The sequence below is a fragment of the Alosa pseudoharengus genome, unplaced genomic scaffold (genome assembly GCF_046254945.1).
Source record: "Alosa pseudoharengus isolate Yale_2024_CS ecotype anadromous, Long Island Sound unplaced genomic scaffold, YU_APseudo_1.1 YU_APseudo_1.1_scf_36, whole genome shotgun sequence".
Classification (NCBI taxonomy): domain Eukaryota; kingdom Metazoa; phylum Chordata; class Actinopteri; order Clupeiformes; family Clupeidae; genus Alosa; species Alosa pseudoharengus.
This window is the reverse complement of record NW_027468748.1, coordinates 284,883-300,541: the sequence shown is the minus strand read 5'-3', so window position 1 is coordinate 300,541 and position 15,659 is coordinate 284,883. Positions and strand designations below refer to the sequence as shown.

General features: G+C 31.9%; 1 protein-coding gene across 1 annotated transcript; it reads left to right on the top strand.

Annotated features, from left to right (window-relative positions):
- The first annotated feature begins 6,202 nt into the window (after window positions 1-6,202).
- On the top strand, window positions 6,203-9,695 carry LOC143101445 (uncharacterized). Its single transcript, XM_076264738.1, has 2 exons — window positions 6,203-6,847; window positions 7,820-9,695. The coding sequence occupies exons 1-2, from the start codon at window positions 6,655-6,657 to the stop codon at window positions 9,610-9,612; spliced, it is 1,986 nt and encodes a 661-aa protein (XP_076120853.1). The 5' UTR covers window positions 6,203-6,654; the 3' UTR covers window positions 9,613-9,695.
- Window positions 9,696-15,659: the final 5,964 nt, after the last annotated feature.

Below are 15,659 nucleotides of genomic sequence, written 5' to 3'. Positions count from 1 at the left end.
TGCCCTAGTTCATGCATTTCACATGTCTATAAGTGAAATAATAAATGATTTGGACAATATCTGTCATATTTTGAAATTTGTCAAAAATCTGTCTTTTGTCCTGACCCCGGACCTTATGTGAAAACTAAGAAAAACTGCAAGGTACTAAAAAAAAATCAAACCAATTTTTTCACACTTTCTTGCCCTAGTTCATGCATTTCACATGTCTAGAAATGAAATAAAAAATGATTTAGACAATATCTGACAGATTTTGAAATTTGTCAAAAATCTATATTTTGTCCTGACCCCGGACCTTATGTGAAAACTAAGAAAAACTGAAAGGTACTAAAAAAAATCAAACCAATTTTTTTACACTTTTTTGCCCTAGTTCATGCATTTCACATGTCTATAAGTGAAATAATAAATGATTTGGACAATATCTGTCATATTTTGAAATTTGTCAAAAATCTGTCTTTTGTCCTGACCCCGGACCTTATGTGAAAACTAAGAAAAACTGCAAGGTACTAAAAAAAAATCAAACCAATTTTTTCACACTTTCTTGCCCTAGTTCATGCATTTCACATGTCTAGAAATGAAATAAAAAATGATTTAGACAATATCTGACAGATTTTGAAATTTGTCAAAAATCTATATTTTGTCCTGACCCCGGACCTTATGTGAAAACTAAGAAAAACTGAAAGGTACTAAAAAAAATCAAACCAATTTTTTTACACTTTTTTGCCCTAGTTCATGCATTTCACATGTCTAGAAGTGAAATAAAAAATTATTTGGACAATATCTGACAGATTTTGAAATTTGTCAAAAATCTGTCTTTTGTCCTGACCCCGGACCTTATGTGAAAACTAAGAAAAACTGCAAGGTACTAAAAAAAATCAAACCAATTTTTTTACACTTTTTTGCCCTAGTTCATGCATTTCACATGTCTAGAAGTGAAATAATAAATGATTTGGACAATATCTGTCATATTTTGAAATTTGTCAAAAATCTGTCTTTTGTCCTGACCCCGGACCTTTTGTGAAAACTAAGAAAAACTGCAAGGTACTAAAAAAAAATCAAACCAATTTTTTCACACTTTCTTGCCCTAGTTCATGCATTTCACATGTCTAGAAATGAAATAAAAAATGATTTAGACAATATCTGACAGATTTTGAAATTTGTCAAAAATCTATATTTTGTCCTGACCCCGGACCTTATGTGAAAACTAAGAAAAACTGAAAGGTACTAAAAAAAATCAAACCAATTTTTTTACACTTTTTTGCCCTAGTTCATGCATTTCACATGTCTAGAAGTGAAATAAAAAATGATTTGGACAATATCTGACATATTTTGAAATTTGTCAAAAATCTGTCTTTTGTCCTGACCCCGGACCTTATGTGAAAACTAAGAAAAACTGCAAGGTACTAAAAAAAATCAAACCAATTTTTTTACACTTTTTTGCCCTAGTTCATGCATTTCACATGTCTATAAGTGAAATAATAAATGATTTGGACAATATCTGTCATATTTTGAAATTTGTCAAAAATCTATATTTTGTCCTGACCCCGGACCTTATGTGAAAACTAAGAAAAACTGAAAAGTACTAAAAAAAAATCAAATCAATTTTGTTACACTTTTTTGCACTAGTTCATGCATTTCACATGTCTAGACGTGAAATAAAAAATAATTTGGACAATATCTGACATATTTTGAAATTTGTCAAAAATCTGTCTTTTGTCCTGACCCCGGACCTTATGTGAAAACTAAGAAAAACTGCAAGGTACTAAAAAAAATCAAACCAATTTTTTTACACTTTTTTGCCCTAGTTCATGCATTTCACATGTCTATAAGTGAAATAATAAATGATTTGGACAATATCTGTCATATTTTGAAATTTGTCAAAAATCTGTCTTTTGTCCTGACCCCGGACCTTATGTGAAAACTAAGAAAAACTGCAAGGTACTAAAAAAAAATCAAACCAATTTTTTTACACTTTTTTGCCCTAGTTCATGCATTTCACATGTCTATAAGTGAAATAAAAAATGATTTGGACAATATCTGACATATTTTGAAATTTGTCAAAATTCTGTCTTTTGTCCTGACCCCGGACCTTATGTGAAAACTAAGGAAAAACTGCAAGGAACTAAAAAAAATCAAACCAATTTTTTTACACTTTTTTGCCCTAGTTCATGCATTTCACATGTCTAGAAGTGAAATAAAAAATGATTTGGAAAATATCTGACATATTTGGAAATTTGTAAAAAATCTGTCTTTTGTCCTGACCCCGGACCTTATGTGAAAACTAAGAAAAACTGAAAGGTACTAAAAAAAATCAAACCAATTTTTTTACACTTTTTTGCCCTGGTTCATGCATTTCACATGTCTAGAAATTAGATAAAAAATGATTTGGTCAATATCTGACAGACTTTGAAATTTGTCAGAAATCTGTCTTTTGTCCTGACCCCGGACCTTATGTGAAAACTAAGAAAAACTGAAAAGTACTAAAAAAAATCAGACCAATTTTTATTCACTTTTTTTGCCCTAGTTCATGCATTTCACATGTCTAGAAATGAAATAAAAAATGATTTGGACAATATCTGACAGATTTTGAAATTTGTCAAAAATCTGTCTTTTGTCCTGACCCCGGACCTTATGTGAAAACTAAAAAAAACTGAAAGGTACTAAAAAAAATCAAACCAATTTTTTTACACTTTTTTGCCCTAGTTCATGCATTTCACATGTCTATAAGTGAAATAAAAAATGATTTGGACAATATCTGACATATTTTGAAATTTGTCAAAATTCTGTCTTTTGTCCTGACCCCGGACCTTATGTGAAAACTAAGAAAAACTGAAAAGTACTAAAAAAAAATCAAATCAATTTTGTTACACTTTTTTGCACTAGTTCATGCATTTCACATGTCTAGAAATGAAATAAAAAATGATTTGGACAATATCTGACAGATTTTGAAATTTGTCAAAAATCTGTCTTTTGTCCTGACCCCGGACCTTATGTGAAAACTAAAAAAAACTGAAAGGTACTAAAAAAAATCAAACCAATTTTTTTACACTTTTTTGCCCTAGTTCATGCATTTCACATGTCTATAAGTGAAATAAAAAATGATTTGGACAATATCTGACATATTTTGAAATTTGTCAAAATTCTGTCTTTTGTCCTGACCCCGGACCTTATGTGAAAACTAAGAAAAACTGAAAAGTACTAAAAAAAAATCAAATCAATTTTGTTACACTTTTTTGCACTAGTTCATGCATTTCACATGTCTAGACGTGAAATAAAAAATAATTTGGACAATATCTGACATATTTTGAAATTTGTAAAAAATCTGTCTTTTGTCCTGACCCCGGACCTTATGTAAAAACTAAGAAAAACTGAAAAGTACTAAAAAAAATCAGACCAATTTTTTTTCACTTTTTTTGCCCTAGTTCATGCATTTCACATGTCTAGAAGTGAAATAAAAAATAATTTGGACAATATCTGAGAGATTTTGAAATTTGTAAAAAATCTGTCTTTTGTCCTGACCCCGGACCTTATGTGAAAACTAAGAAAAACTGCTAGGAACTAAAAAAAATCAAACCAATTTTTTTACACTTTTTTGCCCTAGTTCATGCATTTCACATGTCTAGAAATGAAATAAAAAATAATTTGGACAATATCTGACATATTTTGAAATTTGTCAAAAATCTGTCTTTTGTCCTGACCCCAGACCTTATGTGAAAACTAAGAAAAACTGCAAGGTACTAAAAAAAATCAAACCAATTTTTTTACACTTTTTTGCCCTAGTTCATGCATTTCACATGTCTATAAGTGAAATAATAAATGATTTGGACAATATCTGTCATATTTTGAAATTTGTCAAAAATCTGTCTTTTGTCCTGACCCCGGACCTTATGTGAAAACTAAGAAAAACTGCAAGGTACTAAAAAAAAATCAAACCAATTTTTTCACACTTTCTTGCCCTAGTTCATGCATTTCACATGTCTAGAAATGAAATAAAAAATGATTTAGACAATATCTGACAGATTTTGAAATTTGTCAAAAATCTATATTTTGTCCTGACCCCGGACCTTATGTGAAAACTAAGAAAAACTGAAAGGTACTAAAAAAAATCAAACCAATTTTTTTACACTTTTTTGCCCTAGTTCATGCATTTCACATGTCTATAAGTGAAATAATAAATGATTTGGACAATATCTGTCATATTTTGAAATTTGTCAAAAATCTGTCTTTTGTCCTGACCCCGGACCTTATGTGAAAACTAAGAAAAACTGCAAGGTACTAAAAAAAAATCAAACCAATTTTTTCACACTTTCTTGCCCTAGTTCATGCATTTCACATGTCTAGAAATGAAATAAAAAATGATTTAGACAATATCTGACAGATTTTGAAATTTGTCAAAAATCTATATTTTGTCCTGACCCCGGACCTTATGTGAAAACTAAGAAAAACTGAAAGGTACTAAAAAAAATCAAACCAATTTTTTTACACTTTTTTGCCCTAGTTCATGCATTTCACATGTCTATAAGTGAAATAATAAATGATTTGGACAATATCTGTCATATTTTGAAATTTGTCAAAAATCTGTCTTTTGTCCTGACCCCGGACCTTATGTGAAAACTAAGAAAAACTGCAAGGTACTAAAAAAAAATCAAACCAATTTTTTCACACTTTCTTGCCCTAGTTCATGCATTTCACATGTCTAGAAATGAAATAAAAAATGATTTAGACAATATCTGACAGATTTTGAAATTTGTCAAAAATCTATATTTTGTCCTGACCCCGGACCTTATGTGAAAACTAAGAAAAACTGAAAGGTACTAAAAAAAATCAAACCAATTTTTTTACACTTTTTTGCCCTAGTTCATGCATTTCACATGTCTAGAAGTGAAATAAAAAATTATTTGGACAATATCTGACAGATTTTGAAATTTGTCAAAAATCTGTCTTTTGTCCTGACCCCGGACCTTATGTGAAAACTAAGAAAAACTGCAAGGTACTAAAAAAAATCAAACCAATTTTTTTACACTTTTTTGCCCTAGTTCATGCATTTCACATGTCTATAAGTGAAATAATAAATGATTTGGACAATACCTGTCATATTTTGAAATTTGTCAAAAATCTGTCTTTTGTCCTGACCCCGGACCTTATGTGAAAACTAAGAAAAACTGCAAGGTACTAAAAAAAAATCAAACCAATTTTTTCACACTTTCTTGCCCTAGTTCATGCATTTCACATGTCTAGAAATGAAATAAAAAATGATTTAGACAATATCTGACAGATTTTGAAATTTGTCAAAAATCTATATTTTGTCCTGACCCCGGACCTTATGTGAAAACTAAGAAAAACTGAAAGGTACTAAAAAAAATCAAACCAATTTTTTTACACTTTTTTGCCCTAGTTCATGCATTTCACATGTCTAGAAGTGAAATAAAAAATGATTTGGACAATATCTGACAGATTTTGAAATTTGTCAAAAATCTGTCTTTTGTCCTGAACCCGGACCTTATGTGAAAACTAAGAAAAACTGAAAAGTACTAAAAAAAATCAGACCAATTTTTTTTCACTTTTTTTGCCCTAGTTCATGCATTTCACATGTCTATAAGTGAAATAATAAATGATTTGGACAATATCTGTCATATTTTGAAATTTGTCAAAAATCTGTCTTTTGTCCTGACCCCGGACCTTTTGTGAAAACTAAGAAAAACTGCAAGGTACTAAAAAAAAATCAAACCAATTTTTTCACACTTTCTTGCCCTAGTTCATGCATTTCACATGTCTAGAAATGAAATAAAAAATGATTTAGGCAATATCTGACAGATTTTGAAATTTGTCAAAAATCTATATTTTGTCCTGACCCCGGACCTTATGTGAAAACTAAGAAAAACTGAAAGGTACTAAAAAAAATCAAACCAATTTTTTTACACTTTTTTGCCCTAGTTCATGCATTTCACATGTCTAGAAGTGAAATAAAAAATGATTTGGACAATATCTGACATATTTTGAAATTTGTCAAAAATCTGTCTTTTGTCCTGACCCCGGACCTTATGTGAAAACTAAGAAAAACTGCAAGGTACTAAAAAAAATCAAACCAATTTTTTTACACTTTTTTGCCCTAGTTCATGCATTTCACATGTCTATAAGTGAAATAATAAATGATTTGGACAATATCTGTCATATTTTGAAATTTGTCAAAAATCTATATGTGATGCGATCTGGGAAAACCCGTCGGATGTCGCGCTGTCACGTTTCGAGGAAATAGTAAAAATAGGTCGGTTGTCATTTATTTGGCAAAATTGTGTTTTCATTAAATTATTATTATATAACATCTTGTCTATAAGTCCTGAAAATATCTAGGTGAAATTCACTAGTTTTATACATTAAAAATTGATTTATATTGGCCAAGCTGCCTGAAAGATCATCTACATTTGAAACCGCGAACGGCGGAGGTGCATAAAAAATCTCCCATAACTTGCTTTTGCCAGGCTATAAACACTAGGCTACAAAGACGGTTCACCAATCAAAGCCATAAAGTAACCACACGAATGAAATCATATCAATGCACATGTTCCCGCCATATATACATTGTAACACTGTGATATGTTTTGATAAACCTAACGTTAACGTTACGTGAGGATGTCAGTCTTGTGAGAGTCTACAGAGATGACGGAGCTCAAGAAAAGGGAGTCTGAGGTAGCTGCTCACTTAAATGATGCTGCACGTCTCAATCTGCTAAATCCTGGCGATGCCACTGCCCTGAACGATGTGATCATGGATTATTTCACATCCAGAGATCCAAGAGATGACGAAGGATCGGATTGTAATGAATTTACTGAAGAAGAGGAGTCCGATGAAGGTAAGCTAGCCATGCTATTCTTAATGTAAGATACAAGGTGCTTGCTATTTTGAAAGACCAGTGTAAGACTAGTTATCAAAAACCTACAAGGTAACGTTACGATTAAAACATCCAGAGACTGCACTAGTAATAAAACAACAATAAAACAATTTACTTAATTTTAAAATCCCCCTCTGGTAACTTATCTCCTTGTGTAACGTTATAAACGTGATGTAGGTTAGCCTAGTGCTATTCAGGCTAGAAAGTTCCCTGGAAGATCAGGGTTGTTCGTTCAGAGTAACTTTATCCATTACGTTACCATGTTCCCGTTATACATTTATTTTGAATGGCGACACGAAGGCTTAAAACTAAAACGTCAAGTTAAAGCAACAAACTATGGCTGGTTATGCATGTAAGTCCAGCTGACATGTGAGTTTAAAACGGAGACTTAACGTTAATGTTCGAGATGCAGACTGTAGCATTAACGTTAGCTGCTAGGTTAATACACTTGGTGATGTTCATGATTGCGCCATGCTAGTGACATTCAAGACTGTAGCCTTGCATTACTGACGGTGAAGACGGTTTCTTCACTCTGTGACATTATGCAATTTAAATGTAAGACATATAAATCTTATTTTGGGAATGAGAGATGTTGGATTGAGCCAGATCCGATAGCTTGTCAGCATTCTGTGCAAACCTGCACGTAACATGTTCACTTTTTTATTAGTAGGCTACACCTTAACATAAAGTTAACTTGGTCGCACCTTGTCAAACAAAATAATCTAATCATGATGATGATGATGATAATTGTTTTGAGTAATAATAGTAGTACTACTATAGTAGTAGCCTACACATGTGTCTTATGGGCATAGACATATTGCAATGGTGAAATACTTGTGTGATAGATTCTCAATGTTGATTATTAATAATAATGTAGTTCAGCCTTTTTTATATAATACATGTATTACAGTTATTCATTCTTACTCATTTCAGGTGATGACCATCCCACATCTATTATTGAAGATGTAGCAGAGATACTACCACCTGTTCCACATCAAGAAGAGAATGGTGATGTGCAAGAGTTTGTATGTGCATGCAAATACAATAACGGTCATCCATGTTCAACACGTTTCATGCAAGAGGAGTTGCAGATGATTCGTTACTGTTTCTTGGAAATGACAAGGGAAGAGCTAGATATCGCCATTTTAGCTAAACTCTCGTGTGGAATGCATCTTTCTCAGCTAACATCCCGCACCCATAAAAAAGAACAGACAGTTCGGAAGTCCCAAAGAACTGATTTCTTTCACCATGGGGAGAAAATATGCAGGGATACGTTCAAATATCTCCATGGCATTGGGCAGGTCAAGCTAGATGCTCTTATTAAGCATTATAAGGAGCATGGTGTTACTCCTCGAATTCATGGCAACAAAAAGCGCCAGCCTCCTAATGCACTGAAGAAAGAGGACAATATGTATGTTGCACATTTCATTTTAAACTATGCTGAAACTCATGGCATGCATCTTCCAGGGAGGGTACCAGGCTTTTGGAGGAGTGATTTGAAACTTCTTCCAACTAACTGTACAAAGGTGAAGGTGTACTCTGATTACTGTGTGGCAGTTGCTGCAGCGAATCAGCGTGTGGTTTCTGTAGTTACGTTTCGCCGTATCTGGCGGGAAGTGGTGCCATTTGTTGTCACAATGCGGCCAGCAACTGACCTGTGTTGGACATGTCAAAAATATCAAAAACACATTAGTGAGGCTGCCAATAAGGCTGATTCAGAAAAGGTAGAGCTACATCGTCTGGCCACTGAACATCTGGAGAAGGCTAGAGTAGAACGTACACACTATCAGCAACTTTGTAAGGATTCAAAAGCAAACTTGCCTGCTGGGTTAGAGTTAGGTCCACACATTCCTTGTAGCTATGAGGGAATGGTACATTATAGCATGGACTTTGCACAACAGATTCACTACCCCAATGATCCCCTCCAACCAGGGCCGATGTATTTCAAAACACCACGTAAGTGTGGAGTTTTTGGTGTAGCATGTGAGGCCTTGCCAAAGCAGGTTACTTTCTTGTTGGATGAATGCATACAGACTGGTAAAGGTAGCAACTGTGTTATTAGCCTTTTACACTCATATCTTGAGAATTATGGACTGGGTGAAATGCACATGCACCTTCATGCAGATAACTGCGCGGGACAAAACAAGAACTCTTTTGTGATGTGGTATCTGATGTGGCGTGTCTTGACAGGTCGTCATGTGTCAATCAAAATGAGTTTCCTTCTTGCTGGGCACACAAAGTTTTCCTGTGACTGGTGCTTTGGGCTCTTTAAAAGAAATTTTAGGAGGAATAAGGTTGACTGCTTGGATGACATTGCCCAAGTAGTTCAAAACTCAAGTCCATCTGGAGTCAATGTACCATGTCTTTGTGGTAGAGAGGATGGCACTGTTCTTGTACCCATGTATGACTGGAGCACATTCTTGGGTACATACTTCAGAAAATTACCCACCATTAAAAGCTTTCATCATTTCTTATTCTGTCAGGGCTCCACATTAGTAACAATGAAAACATTTCTTAATAGTGAGGAAGTTTCCCAAGACTTGGGGAGAAATGGTGTCGACTTTGATGCACTTGACCCAAATGCTTTGCCTGATCAACTCCTCCCAAAGGGGCTTGATGCTAAAAGGCAACAGTATCTTTACAATGAGATAAGGGAATTTGTGACAAAGGACAAGCAGGACTTGGTTTGCCCCCTCCCTCAGGCTGTAACCATGAATGAGGATTAATTGAATACAAGGGTTGAATCTATAGTTAGTGTTGTTACTCAACTTTTCCATTTGAATTTACGATAAGTCATGATATATTGCATATTTTTATGTTTTCTGTATATATATATATATATATATATATATATATATATATATATATATATAAGCTTACTGCATGTTTCAGATATTTTCTGCATAGTTATACTGCATATTTTTCTGGATATTTTTACTGCATGATTTGATGATATTCTATGTGTTGTTACCTCAACGTTTCCATTTGAATTCACAATAAGTCATGATATACAGCATATTTCAGATATTTTCTGCATAGTTATACTGCATATTTGTATACTTTTCTGGATATTTTTACTGCATGATTTCATGATACTTTGAATGATAGCAAAACAATAATTACATCGAATATGTGTTGATACCTCAACTTTTACATTTTGAATTCACAATAAGTCATGATATACTGTATATTTCTGATATTTTCTGTAGTTATACTGCATATTCTTTATATTTTCTGCATATGTATACTGCATGATTTGATAATATACTGTATAATAACAGAATGATACCGACATTGTCTAATACATATATAATGTACAGTAACTTATAAAGAGAAAAAGAAACAAAAAAAGAAGAGGAAGAGTAAAAAACAAATTCAATTCATTGAATGTTGAATGAATAAATACATTCTTCATTTTTATCTAATTAATGAGTGTTGTGTGTTTGCTTGGTGCCAAAGTAACCATTTTTTTTTATCTTTTACAACATATACAGTGACTAAAATAAGTGTGTGCCATAATAGAGTAATTGAAATTTAACATGTGATATTCGATTGTGGTGATTCTATTTAGAATGTCCATCTTTAAAGCTGTTTTTCTCAAAATTCCATTTCATAAAACCATGTTACTAAGCTGACTTCAGATAATGATAACATTTGTTACAGACATGCTATGAAAAAAAGGAAAACAGATTTGAAAAGACATTGAAAGCAGCTTTAAGGTGGTATCAGAATCTTAAGTTGGTAAAATTTCACCATGTGATGGGTTTTCCCAGATCGCATCACATATTTTGTCCTGACCCCGGACCTTATGTGAAAACTAAGAAAAACTGAAAAGTACTAAAAAAAAATCAAATCAATTTTGTTACACTTTTTTGCACTAGTTCATGCATTTCACATGTCTAGACGTGAAATAAAAAATAATTTGGACAATATCTGACATATTTTGAAATTTGTCAAAAATCTGTCTTTTGTCCTGACCCCGGACCTTATGTGAAAACTAAGAAAAACTGCAAGGTACTAAAAAAAATCAAACCAATTTTTTTACACTTTTTTGCCCTAGTTCATGCATTTCACATGTCTATAAGTGAAATAATAAATGATTTGGACAATATCTGTCATATTTTGAAATTTGTCAAAAATCTGTCTTTTGTCCTGACCCCGGACCTTATGTGAAAACTAAGAAAAACTGCAAGGTACTAAAAAAAAATCAAACCAATTTTTTTACACTTTTTTGCCCTAGTTCATGCATTTCACATGTCTATAAGTGAAATAAAAAATGATTTGGACAATATCTGACATATTTTGAAATTTGTCAAAATTCTGTCTTTTGTCCTGACCCCGGACCTTATGTGAAAACTAAGGAAAAACTGCAAGGAACTAAAAAAAAATCAAACCAATTTTTTTACACTTTTTTGCCCTAGTTCATGCATTTCACATGTCTAGAAGTGAAATAAAAAATGATTTGGAAAATATCTGACATATTTGGAAATTTGTAAAAAATCTGTCTTTTGTCCTGACCCCGGACCTTATGTGAAAACTAAGAAAAACTGAAAGGTACTAAAAAAAATCAAACCAATTTTTTTACACTTTTTTGCCCTAGTTCATGCATTTCACATGTCTAGAAGTGAAATAAAAAATCATTTGGACAATATCTGACAGATTTTGAAATTTGTCAAAAATCTGTCTTTTTTCCTGATCCCGGACCTTACGTGAAAACTAAGAAAAACTGAAAAGTACTAAAAAAAATCAGACCAATTTTTTTTCACTTTTTTTGCCCTAGTTCGTGCATTTCACATGTCTAGAAATGAAATAAAAAATGATTTGGACAATATCTGACAGATTTTGAAATTTGTCAAAAATCTGTCTTTTGTCCTGACCCCGGACCTTATGTGAAAACTAAGAAAAACTGAAAGGTACTAAAAAAAATCAAACCAATTTTTTTACACTTTTTTGCCCTGGTTCATGCATTTCACATGTCTAGAAATTAGATAAAAAATGATTTGGTCAATATCTGACAGACTTTGAAATTTGTCAGAAATCTGTCTTTTGTCCTGACCCCGGACCTTATGTGAAAACTAAGAAAAACTGAAAAGTACTAAAAAAAATCAGACCAATTTTTATTCACTTTTTTTGCCCTAGTTCATGCATTTCACATGTCTAGAAATGAAATAAAAAATGATTTGGACAATATCTGACAGATTTTGAAATTTGTCAAAAATCTGTCTTTTGTCCTGACCCCGGACCTTATGTGAAAACTAAAAAAAACTGAAAGGTACTAAAAAAAATCAAACCAATTTTTTTACACTTTTTTGCCCTAGTTCATGCATTTCACATGTCTATAAGTGAAATAAAAAATGATTTGGACAATATCTGACATATTTTGAAATTTGTCAAAATTCTGTCTTTTGTCCTGACCCCGGACCTTATGTGAAAACTAAGAAAAACTGAAAAGTACTAAAAAAAAATCAAATCAATTTTGTTACACTTTTTTGCACTAGTTCATGCATTTCACATGTCTAGACGTGAAATAAAAAATAATTTGGACAATATCTGACATATTTTGAAATTTGTAAAAAATCTGTCTTTTGTCCTGACCCCGGACCTTATGTAAAAACTAAGAAAAACTGAAAAGTACTAAAAAAAATCAGACCAATTTTTTTTCACTTTTTTTGCCCTAGTTCATGCATTTCACATGTCTAGAAGTGAAATAAAAAATAATTTGGACAATATCTGAGAGATTTTGAAATTTGTAAAAAATCTGTCTTTTGTCCTGACCCCGGACCTTATGTGAAAACTAAGAAAAACTGCTAGGAACTAAAAAAAATCAAACCAATTTTTTTACACTTTTTTGCCCTAGTTCATGCATTTCACATGTCTAGAAATGAAATAAAAAATAATTTAGACAATATCTGACATATTTTGAAATTTGTCAAAAATCTGTCTTTTGTCCTGACCCCAGACCTTATGTGAAAACTAAGAAAAACTGCAAGGTACTAAAAAAAATCAAACCAATTTTTTTACACTTTTTTGCCCTAGTTCATGCATTTCACATGTCTATAAGTGAAATAATAAATGATTTGGACAATATCTGTCATATTTTGAAATTTGTCAAAAATCTGTCTTTTGTCCTGACCCCGGACCTTATGTGAAAACTAAGAAAAACTGCAAGGTACTAAAAAAAAATCAAACCAATTTTTTCACACTTTCTTGCCCTAGTTCATGCATTTCACATGTCTAGAAATGAAATAAAAAATGATTTAGACAATATCTGACAGATTTTGAAATTTGTCAAAAATCTATATTTTGTCCTGACCCCGGACCTTATGTGAAAACTAAGAAAAACTGAAAGGTACTAAAAAAAATCAAACCAATTTTTTTACACTTTTTTGCCCTAGTTCATGCATTTCACATGTCTAGAAGTGAAATAAAAAATGATTTGGACAATATCTGACAGATTTTGAAATTTGTCAAAAATCTGTCTTTTGTCCTGACCCCGGACCTTATGTGAAAACTAAGAAAAACTGAAAAGTACTAAAAAAAAATCAAATCAATTTTGTTACACTTTTTTGCACTAGTTCATGCATTTCACATGTCTAGACGTGAAATAAAAAATAATTTGGACAATATCTGACATATTTTGAAATTTGTCAAAAATCTGTCTTTTGTCCTGACCCCGGACCTTATGTGAAAACTAAGAAAAACTGCAAGGTACTAAAAAAAATCAAACCAATTTTTTTACACTTTTTTGCCCTAGTTCATGCATTTCACATGTCTATAAGTGAAATAATAAATGATTTGGACAATATCTGTCATATTTTGAAATTTGTCAAAAATCTGTCTTTTGTCCTGACCCCGGACCTTATGTGAAAACTAAGAAAAACTGCAAGGTACTAAAAAAAAATCAAACCAATTTTTTCACACTTTCTTGCCCTAGTTCATGCATTTCACATGTCTAGAAATGAAATAAAAAATAATTTAGACAATATCTGACATATTTTGAAATTTGTCAAAAATCTGTCTTTTGTCCTGACCCCAGACCTTATGTGAAAACTAAGAAAAACTGAAAAGTACTAAAAAAAATCAGACCAATTTTTTTTCACTTTTTTTGCCCTAGTTCATGCATTTCACATGTCTAGAAGTGAAATAAAAAATAATTTGGACAATATCTGAGAGATTTTGAAATTTGTAAAAAATCTGTCTTTTGTCCTGACCCCGGACCTTATGTGAAAACTAAGAAAAACTGCTAGGAACTAAAAAAAATCAAACCAATTTTTTTACACTTTTTTGCCCTAGTTCATGCATTTCACATGTCTAGAAATGAAATAAAAAATAATTTAGACAATATCTGACATATTTTGAAATTTGTCAAAAATCTGTCTTTTGTCCTGACCCCAGACCTTATGTGAAAACTAAGAAAAACTGCAAGGTACTAAAAAAAATCAAACCAATTTTTTTACACTTTTTTGCCCTAGTTCATGCATTTCACATGTCTATAAGTGAAATAATAAATGATTTGGACAATATCTGTCATATTTTGAAATTTGTCAAAAATCTGTCTTTTGTCCTGACCCCGGACCTTATGTGAAAACTAAGAAAAACTGCAAGGTACTAAAAAAAAATCAAACCAATTTTTTCACACTTTCTTGCCCTAGTTCATGCATTTCACATGTCTAGAAATGAAATAAAAAATGATTTAGACAATATCTGACAGATTTTGAAATTTGTCAAAAATCTATATTTTGTCCTGACCCCGGACCTTATGTGAAAACTAAGAAAAACTGAAAGGTACTAAAAAAAATCAAACCAATTTTTTTACACTTTTTTGCCCTAGTTCATGCATTTCACATGTCTAGAAGTGAAATAAAAAATGATTTGGACAATATCTGACAGATTTTGAAATTTGTCAAAAATCTGTCTTTTGTCCTGACCCCGGACCTTATGTGAAAACTAAGAAAAACTGAAAAGTACTAAAAAAAAATCAAATCAATTTTGTTACACTTTTTTGCACTAGTTCATGCATTTCACATGTCTAGACGTGAAATAAAAAATAATTTGGACAATATCTGACATATTTTGAAATTTGTCAAAAATCTGTCTTTTGTCCTGACCCCGGACCTTATGTGAAAACTAAGAAAAACTGCAAGGTACTAAAAAAAATCAAACCAATTTTTTTACACTTTTTTGCCCTAGTTCATGCATTTCACATGTCTATAAGTGAAATAATAAATGATTTGGACAATATCTGTCATATTTTGAAATTTGTCAAAAATCTGTCTTTTGTCCTGACCCCGGACCTTATGTGAAAACTAAGAAAAACTGCAAGGTACTAAAAAAAAATCAAACCAATTTTTTCACACTTTCTTGCCCTAGTTCATGCATTTCACATGTCTAGAAATGAAATAAAAAATAATTTAGACAATATCTGACATATTTTGAAATTTGTCAAAAATCTGTCTTTTGTCCTGACCCCAGACCTTATGTGAAAACTAAGAAAAACTGAAAAGTACTAAAAAAAATCAGACCAATTTTTTTTCACTTTTTTTGCCCTAGTTCATGCATTTCACATGTCTAGAAGTGAAATAAAAAATGATTTGGACAATATCTGACAGATTTTGAAATTTGTCAAAAATCTGTCTTTTGTCCTGACCCCGGACCTTATGTGAAAACTAAGAAAAACTGAAAAGTACTAAAAAAAAATCAAATCAATTTTGTTACACTTTTTTGCACTAGTTCATGCATTTCACATGTCTAGACGTGAAATAAAAAATAATTT